We start from the raw sequence: 22,355 nt of genomic DNA on the forward strand, positions 1-22,355 counted from the left end.
TGCACAGAGTTTTTTATAGGAATAGACAGGAATTGTGAATCTAACAGTGACAGGTTTTATCTGTGTGCGCTGGTGTAACTGCACAAGTGGTATTCCTCACTGAGTTACTAATGAGAAAGCTTGTAGGAAATGTAGAAATGTAGCAGTTTTATCAATCTAATACATATTTTATCATCCATGCTTACTATAGCATTTTGATTGGAAATGATGGGATTTCATTTCACAACGTTATTGTTGATGTGATTCCTGTTGCTTCAAAGGAAATAATAAAAAGAAGTTACACATCACAGTTTCTTTTTGAAAGGACTGTTTTGTGTATATGAAATCTCAGGTTTCATTTTATTTACCTAGCATAAAGCAGAGCAGTAATACAACAATTACCTATTCTTTTGCTGTACATGGCAACACATAATGCAGACACCAACTGTGCAAGATACATCAATAATGAGAAGGATGTTTTTTCACGTGACTCCAGTAGATGAAGCCAAGGAATCGAGTAATTAGAGAAACACACTCCTAGATGTGATGTTTGCATGATTCTGGGAGGGTCTTCTCATGACGTAGTCAATGTGCTACCCTTGAGGTATGTTAAAATGTTCTTGGGAAAATAATGTATAGATAGGAACAAGCTTGCATGATCTAGCAGGTATTCTCTTAATGTCTATGCTTATGTAAAGATTTGTCTAGGGTATTTCTACGTATGTCTAATTAAAACACTAAGAAGCAAGACCCTATGTGCAGCATGCTATCATTTCTTGGGGTGTTTGGTGAAATTTCAGAATTCCAGCTGCCAAAGTATGGGCAGTGATCTGTTGGGAAACTTGATCAGGGAGGATTTGATCACACTCTAACTCATAGCTTGTGGGATTAAATTCACAGACAGGAAGTCAGTGTTGGTTACATATTTGTGGCCAGGAGAAATAATTTAATTTTTCTAGAAAAAAATAGTCACCACGCTTTTTAAAAAATTTTCAATATTAGACATCAGCTATTAGCAAAATGTGACTCATCAATGAGAGTGGACTTTGGTGTGTATGGTTAATGTCACAAAAACAAACATATCTTTTTTGCTTCTGGGTAGGAAAAGGTTTTAGTTTACCATTAGTAACACTGTTGGAATTTTGTTTAAAATTGAAACAGGATAAATGAAATATATTTATACTTGAAGATAAAAGAATTTTTCCACATTTTTTTGCTACAAACGACCAATGAGTATTTGGTATGCAGTTATTTTTTCTTTTTGTAAAACAGAAATGTAGTATTTTCTAGTGCTGTGGAAAAGAGGTCTTTTTCTACATGTGGAAAGAAAGGACAAGACAAAAAGTATATATTTTAATTATATTTTCATTTTATGAACTTGTCAAGGAAGACAATGTAATGATTGTATAGTTGGCATTGTTGAATTCACGGGATTTGGATACTCTGTTTCCATTATGTCTCTTTGTCAAAATGGTAAGATGGCGTGTAGCATATGCTGTATTTCTTGAAGGATTAATATGCAGCAAGAATGATGATCATCAGCAGGCACCGTTTTCAGCCTCTCCGTACTGGACAACAGGCAGAGGGAGCAGACACTTTTTCTTCCTCACTGCTGTTCCATGCCTAGTCACAGTCAGAGTTCACATCCTCATCTTACCTCCCTTTTCAAGTAAGGGCAGACCAAACGTTATTTTTTGCATCCCTCAAAATATAATCTGGAGAACCTGCAGATTATAATACAGTTTTCTCACTTTCAGGAGACTTTTAAAAAACTTTATAATGGAAATTTTACACTTAAACTGTATATAATCACCCATGTCCCCATATCTTTTTAAGGATATTCTACCACATTACATAGCAGACAGTAATACACTTGTCAATTCTTATTATTTGGCATTCAGAGCTGAGAGTATTGGTCACCTGAGTTTGAATAAAGGAAGTGGCATAATAAAAATACAGTGTTCTGAAAGTAAAGTTTGTTCTGTCTAGAAATTATGAAGTAACTTCCATATTTTATAGACAAACATTTCTTTGAATTGCAGGAGGAAGAGCAGTATTATTTTTCAGAATCACAAATGTTTCATTTAGGTTTCTGAGTCAGTTGTTGTTTTTAATGATTTGATGTACACTTGGATAGTGTTGATGTGGTTTTGGCAAAAAATAACCAAAATGCAGTAAACTGCCCCGCAGATTGAATGAAAAACATTAAAATGAACATTTGCTATGTAGCATAGCACAGTGGGATGAGTTGGAGACGGCTTCATAATTTGTATGTGAATAAATTATACAGTTCTCCAGAGATGAAGGGAGGGATTGAGTCTTAATTTATTACTTTAGTGATTGTAGCCACCAAACTTCTGATGCTAGTTTAATTCTAGAACTTGCAATTAAATCCTTAAGGTATGCTATTTTTTGGCTGTTCATCTGCATGTCTGCCCATTTATCATTTGTACTCCATATATGTATATCTTTCCCTGTTGAGAAGGAAATAGAATTACATAAAATTGTATTGCTTCATTCAGTGTTTTTAAAATGTCTTGCATCCAGTTACTCTATTCTGAACATTTCTGACTTATTCTCATGTGCTTGGGATAAAATCACTTCTACTTCAAAAACTCTCCACTCTTGAATTGTTGGCTTTAATGTAGGAAACTCCCATCCTGAAAGACTTCCTTTATTATCTTGGCAAGGAGTTTTGTCTGCTTCCATTAATTTTCTTCTTGTATCTCTATTCTGTAAGTTCTGATACTATCTTAGTCCATGGAAATGCTTTTGAGACTGAAATTTTATTATAGAACATTATTTTCAATGCTGTGATTATTACTCATTCTAAGAATTGTAGTCCCTTAATGTAGAAACACATCAAATTGTCTGCTTAAAACCCATCAAGAACATGCATGTATCATATAGTGGGCACTATGGAAGAATCTGATTCCCAGAATAAAATAAATGTATTCAGACTTTGTTCTTCCTATGTGTTAGATAACTCTTATAAAACAAATAGCAGTGAATTTTAGGACATCACACAGGAGAGAAGGAAGCTTTTTTTGTTATACTTCAAATAAGTATCAAAAACCATACATTAGCTTTCATCGTATGATTTTGCTGTTCTTTCACTATCAGAGCCCTAATGCTTCTTTGTTTTATGAAATTATAACATTTCAACTCCAGATACCAGTCTGGCTTCTCAGGAGAAAGTTAGTAGTAGTATTGCTGAAAAGTGTGAAAGGGTGTGATCATAGAATCATAGAATTGGCTGGGTTGGAAGGGACCTCAGAGATCATCGAGTCCAACCCTTGAACCACCGTTACGGTTGCGAGACCATGGCACTGAGTGCCACATCCAGTCTCTTTTTAAATATCTCCAGACACGGAGAATCCACTACGGAGAATCCAGCCCATTCCAATGCCTAATGCACGTGCCTGATTCACAGGGCTTTGGTTTGATGTTAGTCCCTTCAGGTTATTCGTATTTTGTAAAGCTGAGATAATTTTCTAGATTTTTAACACTTAAAAAATTAATGCAGAATGTTTACAATATAAGCTAGACTTCTAAATCTTAATTTAATAAGTAAATATATTTTCTATATATCATCCTGTTTAACAGTACTTCATTCAGAGATCATACTCACTTTGCATATATTCAAGTTGATGGAAGATTGATATGGGTATTTTACAATATTACCAAGTGTGTATAGTAGCATTCTTTGCATTACTGGGAAATCCAGGAGCACTAATCCTGGACCAGAACTACTGACCTTGCTTTCATACAAGAGAAAAAAAAGACAAAGAGCCTTTTCCTAAAGAGTTTACAGTATGAATTTGGAATAAGTAATACTTTAAAATAAAAATTCAGGACCTCTAACATCATTTTCTCTGTTGATCAGACTGAATTTTCATTTAATCTCTCAAATGACGTACCCAAGAGTGCACTAACCTCAGGCTTCTTTTTGTTGCTTTCAGAATTCTTCAAGATATTGCTCTTCTCATTTTTGCTCTCTCTTTCACCTCCTGAACCACATAGTATATGTAATTTGTATTGCCAACATACAATCTATTGCTGTTATATTTTTGAAATAATTTGCCATTTATATTATGTATCTTAGTCTTGCATCTTTCTGGCTATTTTGCTTATCCTGTTCTTGAGGACTACTTGAAGACTATTGTTTTAGTAGTTTCTTCAGGTAAGGGAAGACTTTATACTAAGAGAACTTGAGAGGGAATTCTATCAGTGAAGACTGAGAAAGGTGCCATAGGAGAAAGAAAACAGTAATTGAAGAAATTCCAAAATTAAGTGAGAAAAGAGCTTATACATAATTCATTTATTACCCTTTCTGGGCTTCCTTAGATGCTGTCTTAACCAAGCTTTATGTTTTTTACGTAATCAATAATTCTAAGAACAACTATCTGAATATAAATAAAAACAAACTTGTGAGACTAAGAGGGTTTACTTGTTTCTGAGCACAGACCTGGATAAGAGCTTTGTTGCTGGGGGCTTATATTTGTGGGTAGAGCTGATACCACCATTCCGGTGCAGTCAGACAGGTGCATGCTCAATGTGGAGCCATATAATGCCAAAGAAATATGGGGACATTTTTTAACATTTTCAAAATAGTTGTCAGAATTTCAGAAATGCTTCCAATTGATTCAACATTGCAATGGACAATTTATGAAATCTGTAACTTAACTAATGGTTTTAAAACTCAGTGAAGAAGATCATGGTAATCTTTATATGAAAATCAGGGTTTTTTGTAAAAGAAAATAAAACAACTTTAATGCACTTGTAGACATGGGAAAAAAACGTTAACATATTTCTTACCCACTTCTATGATATTTAACAGTTTTTAGAACAATGAAAATGTTTTTTCATCTTCTTTGTTCCTTTTTTGGGGGTTCTGAGCATCCTTTGCTCTTGAGTATTTTAGTTTCATCAAATCTGTTTTGTGTATAACAGAACTTTGGATATCCTTCTTGTACCTTTGTAGAAAAAAGCAAATCCTTTGTAGAAAAAAGCAGTACATTATTGTGTGCTGTTTATCACTTAATGTAACTCTGAGCGTATGTCTGTCTTGATACATCTAAATAGAAATCTGAGATATTTATGGCTTTAAGTGATGTACAGTAAATTATATATGATCTTCAGGAGTTGAGTATTAAAGATTATGAGTAGTTAGATGTTTAAGACACTTTTGCCAGAAAATGTATACAATAAATAAAGCTCCATACAGAATTACATCCCAATTTTGCAAAATTCTAGAATGCTATTGCCCTCTGCTGGTTTAGTGTACCTGGCTGTGATTTGGTAGCACTGAGTTGTAAGTGAATTGGCCTTTTCTTATTTTTCATGGTGAAATAATACTAGATAAACAGTGTAATGATCTGCTTTACGACTCACACTTTAAAGTATTTTAAATATAAATTACTCTTGAGTCCAACTTTGTTTGGTGGATCTTTTGAAGATGGAAGAGGTGGCAAATTGTTGTCTTTTTTTGTTAGTAGGTTTTCTCAGGTTGAGGAAGAAGCTTGCTTGATTTAGTATTTCATAATTGTTTTAAAGCAGTAAAAATAAAAATTAAAAAAGATAGTAACAGTTCTCAATGCTCTTATGCCCTTTACCCACGTTTGTCTGTAAAATGCAGATGGATGTAATTTTATATTTTAGATAAAATGGGAAAACCATTTACTGAACTGAATTTTTTTACTCATGTCATCTGTGCAGCACACAGCCTTGAAAACAGCAGTGTACACTTAGACTTGTTTGAGTACGTGCATTCTGTGATAAATATTATATTTATATATTTATATATATGCATGGTGTGGTGCAAGTAATATATACATAAGCCTAATGCCTGCAGATCTGTGAAGGATGAAGGTCTGTTTGAACTTACCAGGTGTCTGTGTGGGCACAACATTGATCTGAATACAGGTCTGGCTCACAGAATACATTCATATCCACAGCTTGGTTTACATTGCCTTGAGGAGAGGCACCTCGTAGCCTGCAGTATGTTTCTCACAGAGCACGAGTAGATAACCCATAGCACAGTGATTCCTCAAGGAGCTGAGGAGGAAGCTATTTTTTGCATTCAGCAGCAACCTCCTTCTCTCTTCTTGTCCTTCCTCTTCTTGCCAAAAATATCCAGACCAATAACTGTGGGATATAGGTTGGAGAAAGAAAGTTCCATTCTGAAATAAATTCTGTTTTTTTCTGAAAGATAGGAGTACTCTTGAGTTTGCTCCTTGATTTCCATAGCCAAGAGGTATGCAGCAAAATCCTTTCTGAAAAGAGCAGCCTTAGGTATAAAAATACCTGATATCTTAGGTATAAATATACTTTTTATTCTTTTTGTTTTGTAACTCTTTTTCCAACTTTATAATCAATATCTGGATTCTTTGCTCTGCTAAAATAAATGTACTTTAAGTTTTTGTGTTATAAAGGATTACAACTGATGAGTGATCAAGTACAAAGTATGTTTTTTCTTCTCAGAAGCAAACAATCTAAATAATATAATGCCATAGAGAAGCTTTTGGGGACCTGCCCTTCACAGTAAATTTGGGAGTCTTGAAGCTGGTGCACATTTTTTACTGAGCTGCAAGTATCATTTTCAGGTTCAGAAGTACCCAGTATCAGGAAACAGAGAAAAAATTCTGGATGGATATTATCCAGTGCCACTCAGTAAGGTAGAAATAATGGAAAGATAATTCCTGATTTGAGGGAATTGTGTATAGTCAGCATAGCAAGTCCCAAGTATTTTTTGTGTTTTCACAAACTGTAGGAAGTAGCTTGTTATTTTGATATGTGTAATATCTGTTTCATATGTAATTTGGGAGGGGAGTGTTTGGGGGTTTTTAAGTGCCTCAATTACTCCACTGGAAGAGCTTGGTGCCTTTTGCGGAAGTTAACTTATTTCCTGTTGGTTATTACAGTTTACACCTCAATCCTCATTTTAGCTGTCATATAGACAACTTTAAGATAAGGACTGTATCAGTGCAGAACTATTTTTATTAATTTTTTGTAGGGTCTTTTTTAAGCTCTCAGCCATTAAATCCTCCCTTATAAGTAGGAAATTCTTTTGCTGTCTCCTACATTCATTCTGTCTGGCAGAAATGAATTATTGGAACAGGGAGAAAGAGCATAAATGTAGTTTAGCTGTCCTATGCAAAGATAGGTGAAGATTCATTTTATGTAGCATTGCTTGATGGAAACCACTGAACTACTGTTTCACTTAAATCTGATAAACCCTAAGCAAATTCTTTTGAATACACCAGTAAACATTGGGGCCCTTTGGTGTACTAGATCAGTTTCCATTTTAGTCAAATGGGCTGAGTAAGCACTCCCAGGGTAGAGAAGCTTTGTGGAATGCTTGTATTTGTACCAGGAGTATTTTTAGTCCATGGATTTTGACTGCATAGGATCAATAGTGTGCTTCTTAGAGGTTGGTATTTGTACTGCCTTTTTACAAACAAGCTAACCAAAAGAAGCTGAGAATCCAAAGTGATTTTGCTGGGAGAGCTGAGCCTGGAACTACAAATCTTGACCTTGATTCTGTACTCTTTCCACTATCAGGTTTTGTCGCTTGTTTTAACATATGCAGGTGATGAGAAGGATAATGTTTATGATCACTTAGTTTTTGATTGGTTTTCTTTCATCCTTTTGTAAACAAGCTATTTTTAGTTTGCCTAGGGGAGTTACTGACAGTATTGATTTATGTCTTTATATTTGAACTTAAATCTCTGTAGTTTATTTTTTTACATGGCTGTTCATGTTTTTAAATTATAAGCACAGGAAGAGCACCTAAAAGTCCCTCAGCTTTTCTATCATGTTTGTCCCCATGTGAAAATCATTGTTTCATTTTTGTTTATGGAACACTGTTACTATGGAGCCAGGGTTATTAGTTTAAACTTTCTTTCAGGTTTGTGCTGAAGATCACTCCAGCTTTACCTAGTTTACATTACCCGATTTGAGCTGAGACATCAGAGGCACCTGTACAGTTTGATAGTCAAGTCACTCCTTTGTGACTACACAAACTGTCAAGTGTAAAATATACCAAGTAGGCTTGAAAAGACATTTTCCTTCCCTTTTTTCTTTTTTCTTTTTTCTTTCTCCTTTTCATTTTTCCTTTTCTTCTGCTTTTTTTTTTTTTTTTTCCCCTCTTCCTCCTGACATCATACTCCTTCGCAGCTGTATTGTGACTGGGAATTACTGCCAGTGAAAAAAATAACAAATCAATCTTAGTAAAAGCCATGATATCAGTTTTGCAGTAACTGTTGTTTCAAGATGTGTTGTTCTTATTTATATTCTGTGACTTGCCTGTCACCTCCATTCCTTTGTAACACAACGTTTGTGCAAAGAAACATAGAATATTTTGTATTGAAAGGGACCTTCAATGATCTTCCAGTCCAGCCCTCCTGTAGTGAGCAGGGACATCATCAGATAGAGGTTGTTCAGAGCCCTGTCCAACCTGACTTCACATGTTTCCAGGGATGGGGAATTTACCTCTTCTCTGGGCAACTTGTGTCAGTGTTTCTCCACCCTCAGTATACAAAATTCCTTCCTCAAATCTCAGTTTACCATCTTCTAGTTTAAGGCCATTATCCCTTGTCTTGTCTCAACAAGCCTTGTTAAAAAGATTATCCCTATCTTTCTTATAGGCCCCTTTTAAGTACTGAAATGCTTCTATAAGGTCTCGCTGGAGCCTTCTCTTCACCATGCTGAACAACCTTCACTCAGTCTGTCCTCATAGCAGAGGTGGTCCCTCCCTCTGATCCTGCTCTCAATCCACTTATTCCCCAGCTTGTATTGATACTGCAGGTTGCCCTGACCCATGTGCAGGACCTTGCACTGGGCCTTGTTGAACCTCAAGAAGTTCACATGGGCCTACTACTGGTCCAAGTCCCACTGGATGGCATCTTATCCCACTGTTGTTTCAGCTGCAGTCTGACCTGCAGGTCTGGACTCAGCCATGCTAGTCTCTTGCCTTCCTTATCTGATTTCTTATACCTGGGCACTGAGAGGTCTTGTGCTCTGTGGAAGGTGTCCTTAGAGAAGCCTAAAGACTGTCTATTACCTGGCTTAAGAAGCTGTCTTCATTGCACCCCAGGAGTTTCCTGGGTTACCTACAGTTGCTGGGCTAGTTTTCTGGCAGCTGTCAGCATGATTCTATTATCAAGCATGGGAACCATTACCATGCAATCAGTTATCATTTCCTATCTGCTACCATAAACTGCACCACAACTGAAACTTGGGACTTACTCTGTTTCCATCTGTATTGAATAAACAAAGTCACATTTAATGTAATTTGAATCTTCCACACATTTAGATTTCTTAACGGGTTACCAATAAATTTTGAGGAAATTTTGCATCATTAAATTTTGCATCATTTGCATTACACTTTTCACTTTTTGATGGTTAATCGCAAGAAGGTATTTCAGTTGGGTAAATTTTAGTAATATGTCACATATCATTTCTTGTAACATACCATATCAAATGGCCTTGTCTTTGATAGGGAAGGAATACATGGCACATGATCAGCACATTTAGTTCATGATGTACTTGGAAGAGCATAGTGTGGAAAACATAGCTCAAAGAATTGCAAAACCAGAAATCTAAACCAGACCTTAAAATTTACAGTTGTAATTTCCTAGCCTTCCACTTGAATGCCTGGGTGCTTACTGAGGAAGTATTATAGGTACTAGCTGTTTTGTACACTTGTAAAAATATAAATATTAGATTGAGTACTATCCATGCTTTACAGGGAGCATGATTACAACACAATCATTGAACTAAAATTTAGCTTTTATGTTTAGCGTATTTATCAGGTGTGGGTAGTATTCTGAGTAAAAGTTATTAAGTGAGGCACCCAGTAATGTACTTTAGTCTTCAGTTCTGCTGCAGAAATAATCTTAAGCTTCCTTACTCTATGCAGTATACATGACAAAAATTTTGTGGCCTTTTTTCCAAATAGAAAGTATGATATAAAATTTTAATTTCCGTGATCCAGGGAACTTCAATAAATTTCCTTTCCATTGTATGTGGTTATCAAGAATATTAAGCAACTCACTGGGATACTGATGCTACCTAAAGAAATAGACCTACTTGAAAAAAGTAGGTAACAGTGCATGTTATTTATGTAACAGTGCTGTAACAAGTCTCCTTTTGCTTGAGACCCTTGTGACTTCAAGGAACATACCCAATTCAGTACCCTTTCAGGAGCTGCATTTGGGTCATACAGTGCAGTATATAACAATTTTATATATGTATTTCAACACTCAAGCCATAGCCTTTAAAGGAAATTAAATAATAGGACTAATTTGTTGATTTTTTTCCTTTCAGAAATTAGCACCTGGAGTTAGTCAGTTTGCTTACACGTGTGTACAAGACCACCCTATCTGGACAAATCAACAATTTTGGGAAACAACCTTTTATAGCAATGTACAAAATCAAGTTCGTTCCCTTTACCTTACAGCCAAAGATGACAATCATGCAGTACAGTTGAGGCAGAAGGTAGGTTTCTCCCATTTTATGTATTTTTCCTTTTATTTTCTTTTTTTCAAGAAGGGGCACATAAACATAGTAAAGAGCCATTTGTACTCTCTCTTTTTGTATGCATCTCGAGTACATTGTTCAGTTTTGGGCCTGTCACTACAAGAAGAACATTGAGGTGCTGGAGCGAGTCCAAAGAAGGACGAGCAAGCTGGTTAAGGGTCTAGAGCTCAAGTCTTACAAGGAGCAGCTGAGGGAACTGGAGTTGTTTAACCTGGAGAAAAGGGAGGCTTAGGGGAGACGTTATTGCACAACAACTGCCTGAAAGGACATTGTAGTGAGGTGGGTATCGGTCTCTTCTCCCAAGTAACAAGTGATAGGACAAGAGGAAATGACCTCAAATTGCACCAGAGGAAATTTAGATTGTATATTAGGGAAAATTTCTTCACTGAAATGGCTTTCAAGGACTGGAACAGGTTGTCCAGGGAAGAGGTTAAGTCACTATCCCTGAAGGTATTTAGAAGTTGTGGTGCTTACTTAGATGATGTGTCAAGTGGTGGACTTGACAGTGCTAGGTTAATGGTTGGACTCGATTGATCTTAAAAGTCTTCCAACCAAAACAAAAATGAAACATGAAAGTCAAATATCATAAAAATGATCTAGAAATAAATTTTGCTTTTCAGATCTATCCACACTGTGCTCCTTGAATGTTTAAGGAAACCACCTTCAAAGTTCATTTGCTAAAACCATCACTCTCCTCAAGCCCTCTTGAGTGCTTTTGCATTGGAAAGTAATATATAATTTAAATAACTGAAGAAATTTAATGAATTATTTAATAAATAATTCTTGACTAAATTGTTTTTTTGAGTTATAGCTTTATTATTTCTTCTGTGTCTTTATATTTTTTCTCTGTCTTCTAGGAGAAAAATTCTGTAGGTCCAGACCAAGATAAGACAGCAATGGACCTGGCTGCTGAGCAGTTGCGATTATGGCCAACTCTTAATAAACAAACACAGCAGGAGTTAGTCCAGAATGAGGAAAGTACAGTTTTCAGTCAGGCAATACATTTTGCTAACCTCATGGTCTACCTGCTAGTACCACTGGATACAAGTAAGAGCAAGTTATTGAGAACATCAGCTACTGGTGACTGGGAGAGTGGAAGCAACAGTATTGTCACAAACAGGTGGGTACATAAGTTCAGTGGTAATCAGGAAAGATGACTAATGGTTTTCAAAAGCTTCTTAGTTTTCAGGACTTATTCTATATACCAAATTATTTCAGTATCTCCTTTTCAGACTTATTAAGGAGAGCAGAATTCTTAACAGGACTTCTCTAATAACAGACCTTAACCCGGAGTAATTTAGCATCATTTACAGGAACATAAACATTTTAGTGTCTCAGTATGAATTTTTAATCTAGTAATGCAAACGTTGAAGAAAAACATTGGGTATGATGAAAAACAAAACAGTGACCCAAAACCTCTTCTGTTAGTTTTTATATAACTTGAAAAAAAATGGTGTATGAACCTGTAATCAAGAAAGTATTTGTACAGCATCCATAAAACCATAATTTCTGTGTAACAGCTGCAAGGAAGAAAGGCACTGAGGTCACAACAAGCATGAGGGCTAAACCATTATGGCAATGGTTAAATTGCTAAGGAGGCAGGAGGAGTATAATTCCAGTTACAATCCCTAGCAAGTAAATCCAGGACATTTCATAACAAGCCTTCCTCCCTCTCTATCAACTTCATTATCACCTATGATCTGTCAGAATTTCCACCTGATAAAATTGTAGAACACTGACATCAAGTAAAAATAGGCAAGCTATCAGTATCATACTCCCCATGGCTACTCATTTCTGTTGACTAAACACTTCTAAACTCAGGCATTAGGACATGAGACAGATTAAAGGATATGTTGCAATCTATGAATCTGACCCTTAGTAGTATTATTGGAAAAGTTTTTAGATATGCAAAGTATATCTCCCACAGACTTGCTTGCATTGTCTAACTGATCACAAAAAACTTCTCTTATGGTCTTTTTAGGCTTTGAATTCTTTGCTCCCCAACTAAAATACTCATTTAATGTATATTTCTCTGTTTACCTGAATATTCATTTCTCCTGGGTGGCAAATAGCATACTTGACTCTATGAAGAGAAGACAGAGAACTCTCTTCTAGGCAGCCTTTTTTCTCTTGTGGGCCTGTCTGTGCTGTATTTATGGACAGAAAATTTTCCTATGTCATCATCCATGTAGTTCTGACTGTTTTATTGTCAGTGAAAATATGATGTAATTGTTGTACCACCATAGGTTTTTAGCAAGGTTTATATATTGTAATGGGAAAGTAAAAAAGCAAACAGCTTTTCTGTATCTAGCCAGGTATCACAACTGAATTTTTCACACTTGAAATTTCTTTTGTCTGTAGTATTGCAGGCAGTGTGGCAGAGAGTTATGACACTGAAAGTGGATTTGAGGACTCTGAGAACAATGATGTTGCAAATGCAGTTGTACGCTTCATCACCAGATTTATTGACAAGGTTTGCACAGAGAGTGGAGTTACACAGGATCACATCAAGGGTCTTCATTGCATGATACCAGGTAAGAATTGTGACAAAAAAGTGGCTTGTAGTCTTTTTTTCTACTACTGAGAGAAATACACTTACTAGTTTCAGTTACTTTCAGTGAAGACAGAATGTTATGGGTGGGCCCATGCTAACTTCATGAAGTTCAGTAAGACCAAGTGCAGGGTCCTGCACCTGAGTTGGGACAATCCCAAGCACAAATGTAGGCTGGCTTGTGAGTAGATTGAGAGCCCTGTGGAGATGGACTTGAGGGTACTGATGGGTGAAAAGCTGGACATGGGTGCTAGAGCACAGAAAGCCAACTGTACACTGAGCTGCATCAAAAGAAGTGTGGCCAGCAGGTCAAGGGAAGTGATTGTCACCCTCTGCTCAGCTCTGTTGAGACCCCACTGGAATACTGTGTCCAGATCTACAGTCCCCATTATAAGAAGGACATGGAACTTTTGGAGTGAGTCCAGAGGAGAGCCATGAAGGTGATCAGAGGGCTGGAGCACCTCTCCTGTGAAGACAGCCTGAGAGAGCTGGGATTGTTTAGCCTGGAGAAGAGAAGACTCGGGGGAGACCTTATAATGACCTTCCAGTACCTGAAGGGGGCCTGTGGGAAAGCTGTGTAGGGACTTTTTGCAATGGTGTGTAGTGACAGCACAAGTGGCAATTGATTTAAACTGAAATTTAACATAGATTCAGGTCAGAAATTAGGAAGAAATTCTTGAGTGTGACTGAGGTGAAACACTGGGACAGAATGCCCAGGTAGACTGTGGATTCCATCTCCCTGGCAGTGTTCAAGGCCAGATTAGATGAGGCTCTGAGCAGCCTGGTCTAGTGGGAGGTGTCCCTGCCTATGGGAAGGGTGTTGGAACTAGGTGATCTTTAAGATCCCTTCAAACCCAAACCATTCTATGATTTCCTTCCTAGAGTATAATTGCAGTTGAATCTCAAATAATTATTTCCTTGATGTTTAAATTGTAGGATTTCAGAATATCAGAGTTTTAATTAGATTGCAACTTTATCTTTTATATTATGTAAGACTTCATCTACGGTATTACTGCTTTTCAGGCATTGTAGCAATGCACATAGAGACTCTGGAGGCTGTCCATCGTGAGAGTAGACGGCTCCCACCAATACAGAAGGCAAGTATTATGAAACATATTTGTATTCTTTACAAGTATTAGAATAATGCAATTTAGCCATCTTTTTTCCCCTCTTATACTATTAGGAGGAAACATCAAAACATTGAAAGAAAATTTCCACTAGTGATAAATAAAGTACTTGGCTTTGATCTCATGAAATATGAACTTACGAAACTAGTAGAGCCAAACTTCTGATCATAAACAAGATGTTGCATGCCCACTGTTTTTTCAGACCCATTTCTCTTAGTTGAGTCCAAATTCCATCTCCCTGCTTTGGACACAGTCTCATAACAATTTTGTTTTGAAGCTTTTTAAGCCAAATATTATAACTAGGCTGAAGTATAACACTGGTATTGCTATTACACTTGTGCTTTCATTTCTTTGCATCAGCCCAAAATTCTACGACCAACTTTACTGCCAGGAGAAGAATTTGTTTGTGAAGGTCTCCGTGTGCTACTGGATCCTGATGGCAGAGAGGAAGCCACAGGAGGACTGCTTGGAGGTCCTCACATCCTCCCTGCTGAAGGAGCTTTGTTCCTTACCACTTACAGAATTATATTTAAAGGCACTCCTCATGATCAACTGGGTAAGAAAAATTAAATAGTGATAATTGACATCCTTCAGATTGGCAGGACTTTGAGTTGGACCATTCACTTATTCAAGTGTCAACATAAACATGTATATACATACAGTGTGAGATCTGCAGCTTCCACTACCTCTACCTTGTCATTAAACAGGTTTTTTACCCACTGGAATTGGTGTTAAATGAGAAATATCCATGAGTTAGTATTCTCCCTAAAATGATTATTAATAAATTATGTTTTCTTTTTAACATATACTGGATATAGCTCTTCTGAATAATCAGTTTTCATATTTTCACATCTGCCATTTCTAAGCAGACAGATACAGATGTATACGTTTATTAATTTATTGTTGAAAGTTCATGGTCATATGTAAAGATATCAATATATATCAATAGTAGTTTATAAGTTTTATAATGCACTATGAAATCTGACTAAACTTGAAACTGTTTCTTCACCCTCTATCAACCTAGATTTTGGGGGTGCATTTCCATCATGTAGAAAGACTCAGAAGGAATGAGAATATTTATCTAACCATCTCAGCTGAAACTAAGAAGTAGTTCAGGTTACAAATAATACTATAGGACTTCAGCAACTTCTGAAGTATTTTGCCTGAAACTAACTGTACCATTATTTTCATGTTGCTTTGTGCTTACTCATTCTTACCTGTTCAAAGTACTATGTCACCAAACCAGATCTGATTCTGTGATCTAACCAGTATCTGTAAATACAATTCTGTGGCCCTCAGTTGGAGAACAGACAGTGATCCGAAGCTTTCCTATTGCATCTGTTACAAAGGAAAAGAAGATCACTATACAAAACCAGTTGCAGCAAAGTATGCAGGAAGGGCTACAGATCACTTCAGCTACATTTCAGGTAAAAGGGAGTTTTGTAGAAATTTATATGACAGCATAGCTTAAAATACTTATGATGGGCACTTTGTCTTGATAGTTGTGAGGAGCAGAATTTTCTGCCCTGTAAAGTTAATAGAGAATGAAGTCCTCTTATAGAAACCCTGGCTTATCTTTGTGCAGTTGATATTTAGAGGGTATCCATTTTTGTATTATATTTCTTTCACTCCTCTCCCCAGCTTTCAATTTTGTATCAAGTAAGGGACTATTTGGTGTCCAAAATCTTCTAATGTGAGTAAATAGAGGCCTAGGCAGGCCTGTGGAAACATGCTTTCTCTCTCCTCCAGCTACATGGAATGAATCTGCAAAAGCTGCAGATATTGCTTCCTTCTCAAGACTGGCCACTTTATCAGCTTGCTGTAAAAATCCATAGGAGAAAGTCATGGTACATCCCACATGGAAGCTGCACTTCCAGGAATCTTTAGAGTAGTCACCATTTTACAGTTTTAAGCCTCTCGTTACAAGAAGGTAATGGAGCTGGAGCATGTCCACAGGAGGAAAAGGAAGGTGGTGTAGGGCCTAGAGCACAGGTCTTACAAGGAGCAGCTGAGGGAACTGGGATAGTTTAGCCTGGAGAAGAGGAGGCTGACAGGGAGACCTTTTTGCTCTCTGCTACTACCTGAAAGGAGGTTGTGGCAAGGTGGGTGTTGGTCTCTTCTCCTGAGTAACAGGAGACAGGAAAAGAGAAAATGGATAAAGTTGCACCAAGGGAGCTTTAGATTGGATATTAGGAAAAATTTCTTCACTGAAATGGTCAACAACTGGAACAGGCTGTCCAGAGAAGTAGTCGATTCCCCATCCTTGGAGGTATTTAAAATAGGTGTAGATATGCACGTAGGGACATAGTGGTGGACTTGATGGTGCTAGGTTAATGGTTGGACTTGATTGATCTTAAAGGTCTTTACCAACCACATTTGCCAGAACCAGTGAGTTTCTGCATGACTTGGTCATATGACAGGTCGTATGATCCTGATAGTTGCCTGACTTGGGCATAGATTCCAATACTTTCCTGTTTGTCAGTGTGTTGAGCAAAAGTGTTTACTGCAGGGTGGTTGACTGAGAGGGACTCCTAAGAATCAGGAGTCATGAAGTCTCTGAAATCTTCCCTAAATATTTATTCTTCATGGTGGTGTTCACTGTACTCTAACCCTAAGAGGCGGAAAGCTGAAGGCAAAGAATTTCAGATCATGAACTGAAGTAGGTTGTAATACCTAGGATATGAAATACCTTGTTGGTTTGGCTGACTGGAGAAGTGTATTTGCATTGAGAACAAAAATGCATGAAAACATAGTAAAACAGATCACGAACATATATTTTACTAGTTCCTTTTGATAATGGACATTTTTTTAAGCTTACTAACCTTCAATATCCTAATCAGAAGCTTTAAGATTGGGAATACTAGTGAGTAACATGACCAAACAAAAGTTGTTGGTGTAGACTTTTGAGAAGACTTCCTCAGGACTTGTTTTCCAGAAATCTTTTTGCCAGAATTGTTAGCATGTTTCAACTCAGTGTTTTTAGTGCTGGATTCTGGTCAAACATCATCTTTGCTTTTGTTTAGCATAGTTTTGTATTAGGATAAGAGAACAAAAACAGTCAGCAAACAGTTTACCTTCTGTTCCCTTTGTAACAGCTTGAGTTCAATACAGTATGAAGTCTCCCCTCCTCTTTGTTTATTAATTGTGACTTTCAGAAGGTTTTGACAGCAGTTATGCTATTTAGTGTCCTTAAAACTTCAGATCAGTGTAACCCCTAAGGATTCAAAAGCTCCTTTGAAGGAGGTCCTAGGACAGATTTATTAGTCATTTGGAAAATATTTTCAAAACAAGTGAAATCAAAAAAGCAATGCTGAAATCCACCTTCTAGATGTCAAGCAAAAGGCATTCAAAAGGTGTAAAGGTATGCACTGAGAAATTAAGCTCTAGGATATTTCTTGGGTTTTCTACATTAAAATTCTTTGGGGAATCTTTTATGGATTTTCTTTTCTCTCTGTATTTTTTTATTTCCCTTTTTTATCCATTATCCACTTTTATCCTTTTGACTGAGGATGATGGGATAGGATTTTATTTATTGTTTTTGAAAAACCTTTTCAAAAATGTTTCTACTAGATCAGTGTTGAGTAGCACAAGGTTAGTTCCTTTTTAAGGATCAGGTTTCACTACTTATTTTTATTTTTAGCAGCTTCTATACTTTGTAAGGTGAAGCAAAAATTGGAATGACTAAGTAATGGAAGTGTAATGGTTGGGACATGTGAATGCTGAAATTGGTGATTTGATGAGAACCTTTGAAATGCATTCCCAGCCTTAGATCCCAGTGTATAGGGGCAGAGCTAGCAGAATATTTTCAAGCTAAGCTGTTGCACATAACAAGTATTTGAGCTGTATTTGTATAGGTATCTTGTTATCAGTAGTACAATTTGGATTTACCAAAATATTTTCTGTTTGATATTATGAGAATTCCAGATGCTTCTTTTAATGAAAATACCTTAGTATTTAGGACATACTAAGTAAAGTATTAGGACATAAATGTAGAGTTTAATGAAAAAACTAATAAGCAATATTATTATTCTGAAAATCAATAAGATGTATGTACATATATTTGTATATTTTCCAGTACACATAGTATTGCATAAGTATGGGAATTTTGCTAATATATTTTAGGATCTTTTAATTTCCCTAATTCTATTATTATTTTTTTTCAGTCTCTAACATGTCATGTCTTTAATATGCAGTTAATTAAAGTAGCATTTGATGAAGAAGTAAGTCCTGAAGTGGTGGAAATATTTAAGAAACAGTTAATGAAGTTCCGTTATCCTCAGTCTATCTTCAGCACTTTTGCATTTGCAGCTGGGCAAACAGCACCACAGATAATTTTACCAAAACAAAAAGAAAAGAACACTTCATTCCGGTACAGTAATTCTTTTTATTACTGATGTACTTCATTAGTATTTTTCAAATACATTGAACAGTCTGACACCCTTGCAGAATTGCAGGCAATTCAAGCAGTTTCCAAGAAATTCAAAATAATGTGGTGATGATGATTATTATTACTATGCATCTTTTTATATATACTGAATAATAAGTAGATCAGTATAATGTACATGGTGATTCAGTATAGAAAGATATTATTTATCCCAATTTCTGGCTGCAGTAAACATTGTAAAATGCCCAAATTGTAAGTAGCATCTATGCAAACTATGCCAACAGAGCAACCAGAGTTCTTTTGATGTTATACATTCTTTTACTAGGCTAGTTAGATCATTAGTGTGTTCTGGAGTGGTAGTTCCTGTGACTCACTGGTTACTGTTTTTGTTGTCACAGAAAAGTACAATTCCAAGCTAGTAGTGGAATTGTAATACTTTAAGGTAAAATCTGTCTTTCCAGCCTTTACTTGGTCACCTTCGTAGATTTTTATCACATTGCTAACAAAACACAAATACCTGAAGAAAGATGATGTCTGCTTATACATTACCATTAGACATAATATACACAAATTTTTTTAAAATAATGAAATTGGTGCTTAATAATTAATACAGGATGTCATTTTTCAAGAGGTTATAATTTTTTGTCATTATCTCTTATGAAAAAGTCTGAAATACATTTTATTTGATTAAGTGTATTCATTAAAAAATCCATTTGTGCTACTGGGGAGAATCCCATGCATCTTTCTAAATATTTTTATTGCTGTCAATTTATAGTACCTTCTCAAAAAGCATTGTGAAAGGAGCAAAACGTGCTGGGAAGATGACCATTGGACGCCAATATTTATTAAAGAAGAAGACAGGCACAATAGTGGAAGAAAGAGGGAATCGTGCAGGCTGGAATGAAGATGATGATATCTCTGGTAATGGCAAAACATGATTTTCTGTGTTGGTTGATAAGTCTATCCTAATATGCTTTTATTCCAGTATATTGAATTACAAGAAGAAATAGCAGAGTGCCTAGATAACAAAGAGAAAGGCTTCAAAGGAATACATTTAGTGTTTTATGGTGACAAAGCAAATGGGGAAGTTGACTTCATCCAGGAGTAAAGCAAAGTACTGGATTATTTTTTATTTCTCAAACTATTTGCACTTAGTATCTTTTTTATCGTCTTTTATATCATAATAGCGTAGATGGAACAGCACAGGAGCATGCTGTATCTTCCATTTCTCTTTATTTCTCATGACATCTGCAAATAATCAATGATGAAGAAGCAGTAATTGGTGAGGTTCAAGAAAGAACAAGTACTATGAGTGACTTTTGCAGATGTGAAAGTGATACATGATTTCTGAAAGCAGAAGAAGTCATTAGTACTGAAAATACAGTTTTTCCAAATTTTGGTTGAAAGGATTTGGGGACAGAAGGTAGAAAGTGATATGGGCACTTTACGTAGTACATGTGATGGTGTGGAGTTTGACTTTTCTTCCAAATACTTCCTTTTCCTACCATGTGCTGCTGTAGTATATCCTTATCTGGACCAGTGCTAATTTATAATAAGCCACTAGAGGGAACCAGATTCTCCTGTACGTAAACAGGTATTGTTATGTCATACCAATGAAAGAGAAAAAAGAAAAAAAAATCTCAGATAAAGAAATGTTTTATCATACACTAATAATTTTTTCAAACAAGCCGAGCTTTTCTTTTGAATATTTGGTCAATATGCAGTGCAGCTTATGTGACTTATGAGCAGTCATCTTAAGCAGGACTATCTTACTGTGCTCTCTCTTTTCTCTCCGAAATGGAAGAAAGCCATTCCAGAAAAATTAGGAAGTACTGATCCTGTTCTTTCATTCAAGATACATGGTGCAAAAAAAGAGGCTTACAAAATAGGAAATGTCTCTATGGTGCTGAAAAATTATGTTATTAATTGAATTCCCAGCATCTTCCTTCAGTGCTGAGTTAGTACGTATTCTGATGTTTCTGGGTCTTTGGGTCAGGAATAGTTGGACAAGCTGTACCTGGGTCATTTAGGGGTGATTTTGTGCCCTTCACCAAGAGACACCAAGCACAATCATAACTCTGTATTTGTACTGCTCTTGATGGTGAAGAAATTTTAAGTTTTTGCATTGCTGACTTCTTTCATGAACACAGGTATTATAAACATTAGTGATAGTCACTTTTTTCCTCTGCTAACAAAAATATAAACATATAAATTGTGAGGCTTCCTACCTGCCTTTCCAGATGCTTTAAGTGGGAATGTATAAGGTGATCAAAGTCTGACAGTTCACTTTTCTTTCCATGCTGCACTGACACCTCAGGTACAGTCAGATGACAACAGTAGTAACTCTTCGCATCTGACAGAATACAAATAGCATTAGGAAATTTGCTGTTTAACCACAATTAACTACAAAGCAATTTCTTTTATATTGCCTGCTGTGAATGACTTTGTTTACAAGTCTCCAAAACTGAATCATAGGAAACAATGCAGCTGTACCAACAATGAAGCAAACAGGAACTATCTGCAGCAGGTGATGCATTGGCTTAAAAAAAGAAATGTTAAAAGATAGGGTTGGAACTTCAAGAGATCATCTACTCCATCTGTCTGCCTCAATGCAAGATCAGCATACTTCATCTATTCCTGGTAGATGTTTACCTACTAGAAGCTTTCAAAAATGAAGGTTCCACAAGTCTAGGCAATTTGTACTAATGCTTTAACTATCTTTACTATTGCAGAAGAACAAGCAACTTTCTAATATTCAGAACAATACATTTCCTTGCCACAATTTAAAGCCTTCACTTATTATTCTGCCACCATATGTGTATTGAAGAGATGATTCCCTTCGTTTTGATTGAAGGATATAATGAGTTTATGGCTTCTTGAAATATTTCTCTCTTCTTTTCTAGGTATTAGATAACAGCCTTTCAGTTATGTTTTTGTTAGTCTTGATAGAATTCTGGTCATTTTCTTGGCTCTTTGTTCACTCCCTTTTAACTGGTCCACATTGCATAGAGCTTGCAATTTGATTTCAAAAACTTGGCACAGTGCACTATTTATTAGTTTTGTTAATGAACATGTGATCACCTCATTTCCCTCCAGGTCCTCCACAAGTTTTTATTTTCAGATTTTAGAATCTCATCACTATTGTTCCTATTGTTCCTATTGTAATTTCCAGGTTTTTAAAGTCCTGTTTTAAATTTATATCCTTATATGATTTTCAGGATCTCATGTAGAATTTCGTCACCTCAAACACACATATTTCAATGCTTGAGGTGTGGTGGCAAGTAACTGATAGATACTGTAAACAGTAAATCTGCTTTCAGAAGTTTATGGAAATAGTCAATAATTGTCAGGTGTCAGGTTTTGTACAAAGACCTTGCTTGACTTGAACTTCAGTGTAGTCTGAACTTACAAAATATCTTTTATCTCTATGGTTAAAGGGTTTTTTTTCTTCGAAAAGTGCTGCTGAAGAAGGCATTGAAACTGAGGCATAAAGAAGCCAGCAGTTATCTGTTTAGAAATTACAGCACTGAAACATTTTTTTATTTGAACGAAGCCTTAAAAAATTGTTATATCTTTTGAAGGTAGTTTAAAAGCATTGCAGGGTCCACTTTATCTTGGATGTTTAATGAATTTATGTGCACATCTTTTCATTATTCTATCTTGCATACATTTTTGTATCAGTTGTGAGTTTAATAGTTTTTCATGAATTGTTGAAATATCATCTGCCTTCAGTTCAAATGAATATATGAGGAATTCTTCCAGGATTTTAGCA

The 22,355-nt window shown here is 36.1% G+C and overlaps 1 protein-coding gene across 1 annotated transcript in view; it reads left to right on the forward strand.

Annotated features, from left to right (window-relative positions):
• SBF2 (SET binding factor 2) overlaps positions 1-22,355 on the forward strand; it is a 198,164-nt gene that overhangs the window by 138,460 nt on the left and 37,349 nt on the right. The window contains exons 18-25 of the mRNA XM_030450948.1: positions 10,309-10,479; positions 11,379-11,641; positions 12,883-13,055; positions 14,096-14,169; positions 14,560-14,755; positions 15,499-15,626; positions 18,393-18,568; positions 19,359-19,504. Coding sequence (XP_030306808.1) covers positions 10,309-10,479; positions 11,379-11,641; positions 12,883-13,055; positions 14,096-14,169; positions 14,560-14,755; positions 15,499-15,626; positions 18,393-18,568; positions 19,359-19,504 — 1,327 coding nt within the window. The remainder of the gene's footprint in view (positions 1-10,308; positions 10,480-11,378; positions 11,642-12,882; positions 13,056-14,095; positions 14,170-14,559; positions 14,756-15,498; positions 15,627-18,392; positions 18,569-19,358; positions 19,505-22,355) is intronic.

The sequence above is a fragment of the Calypte anna genome, chromosome 5 (genome assembly GCF_003957555.1).
Source record: "Calypte anna isolate BGI_N300 chromosome 5, bCalAnn1_v1.p, whole genome shotgun sequence".
Taxonomy (NCBI): domain Eukaryota; kingdom Metazoa; phylum Chordata; class Aves; order Apodiformes; family Trochilidae; genus Calypte; species Calypte anna.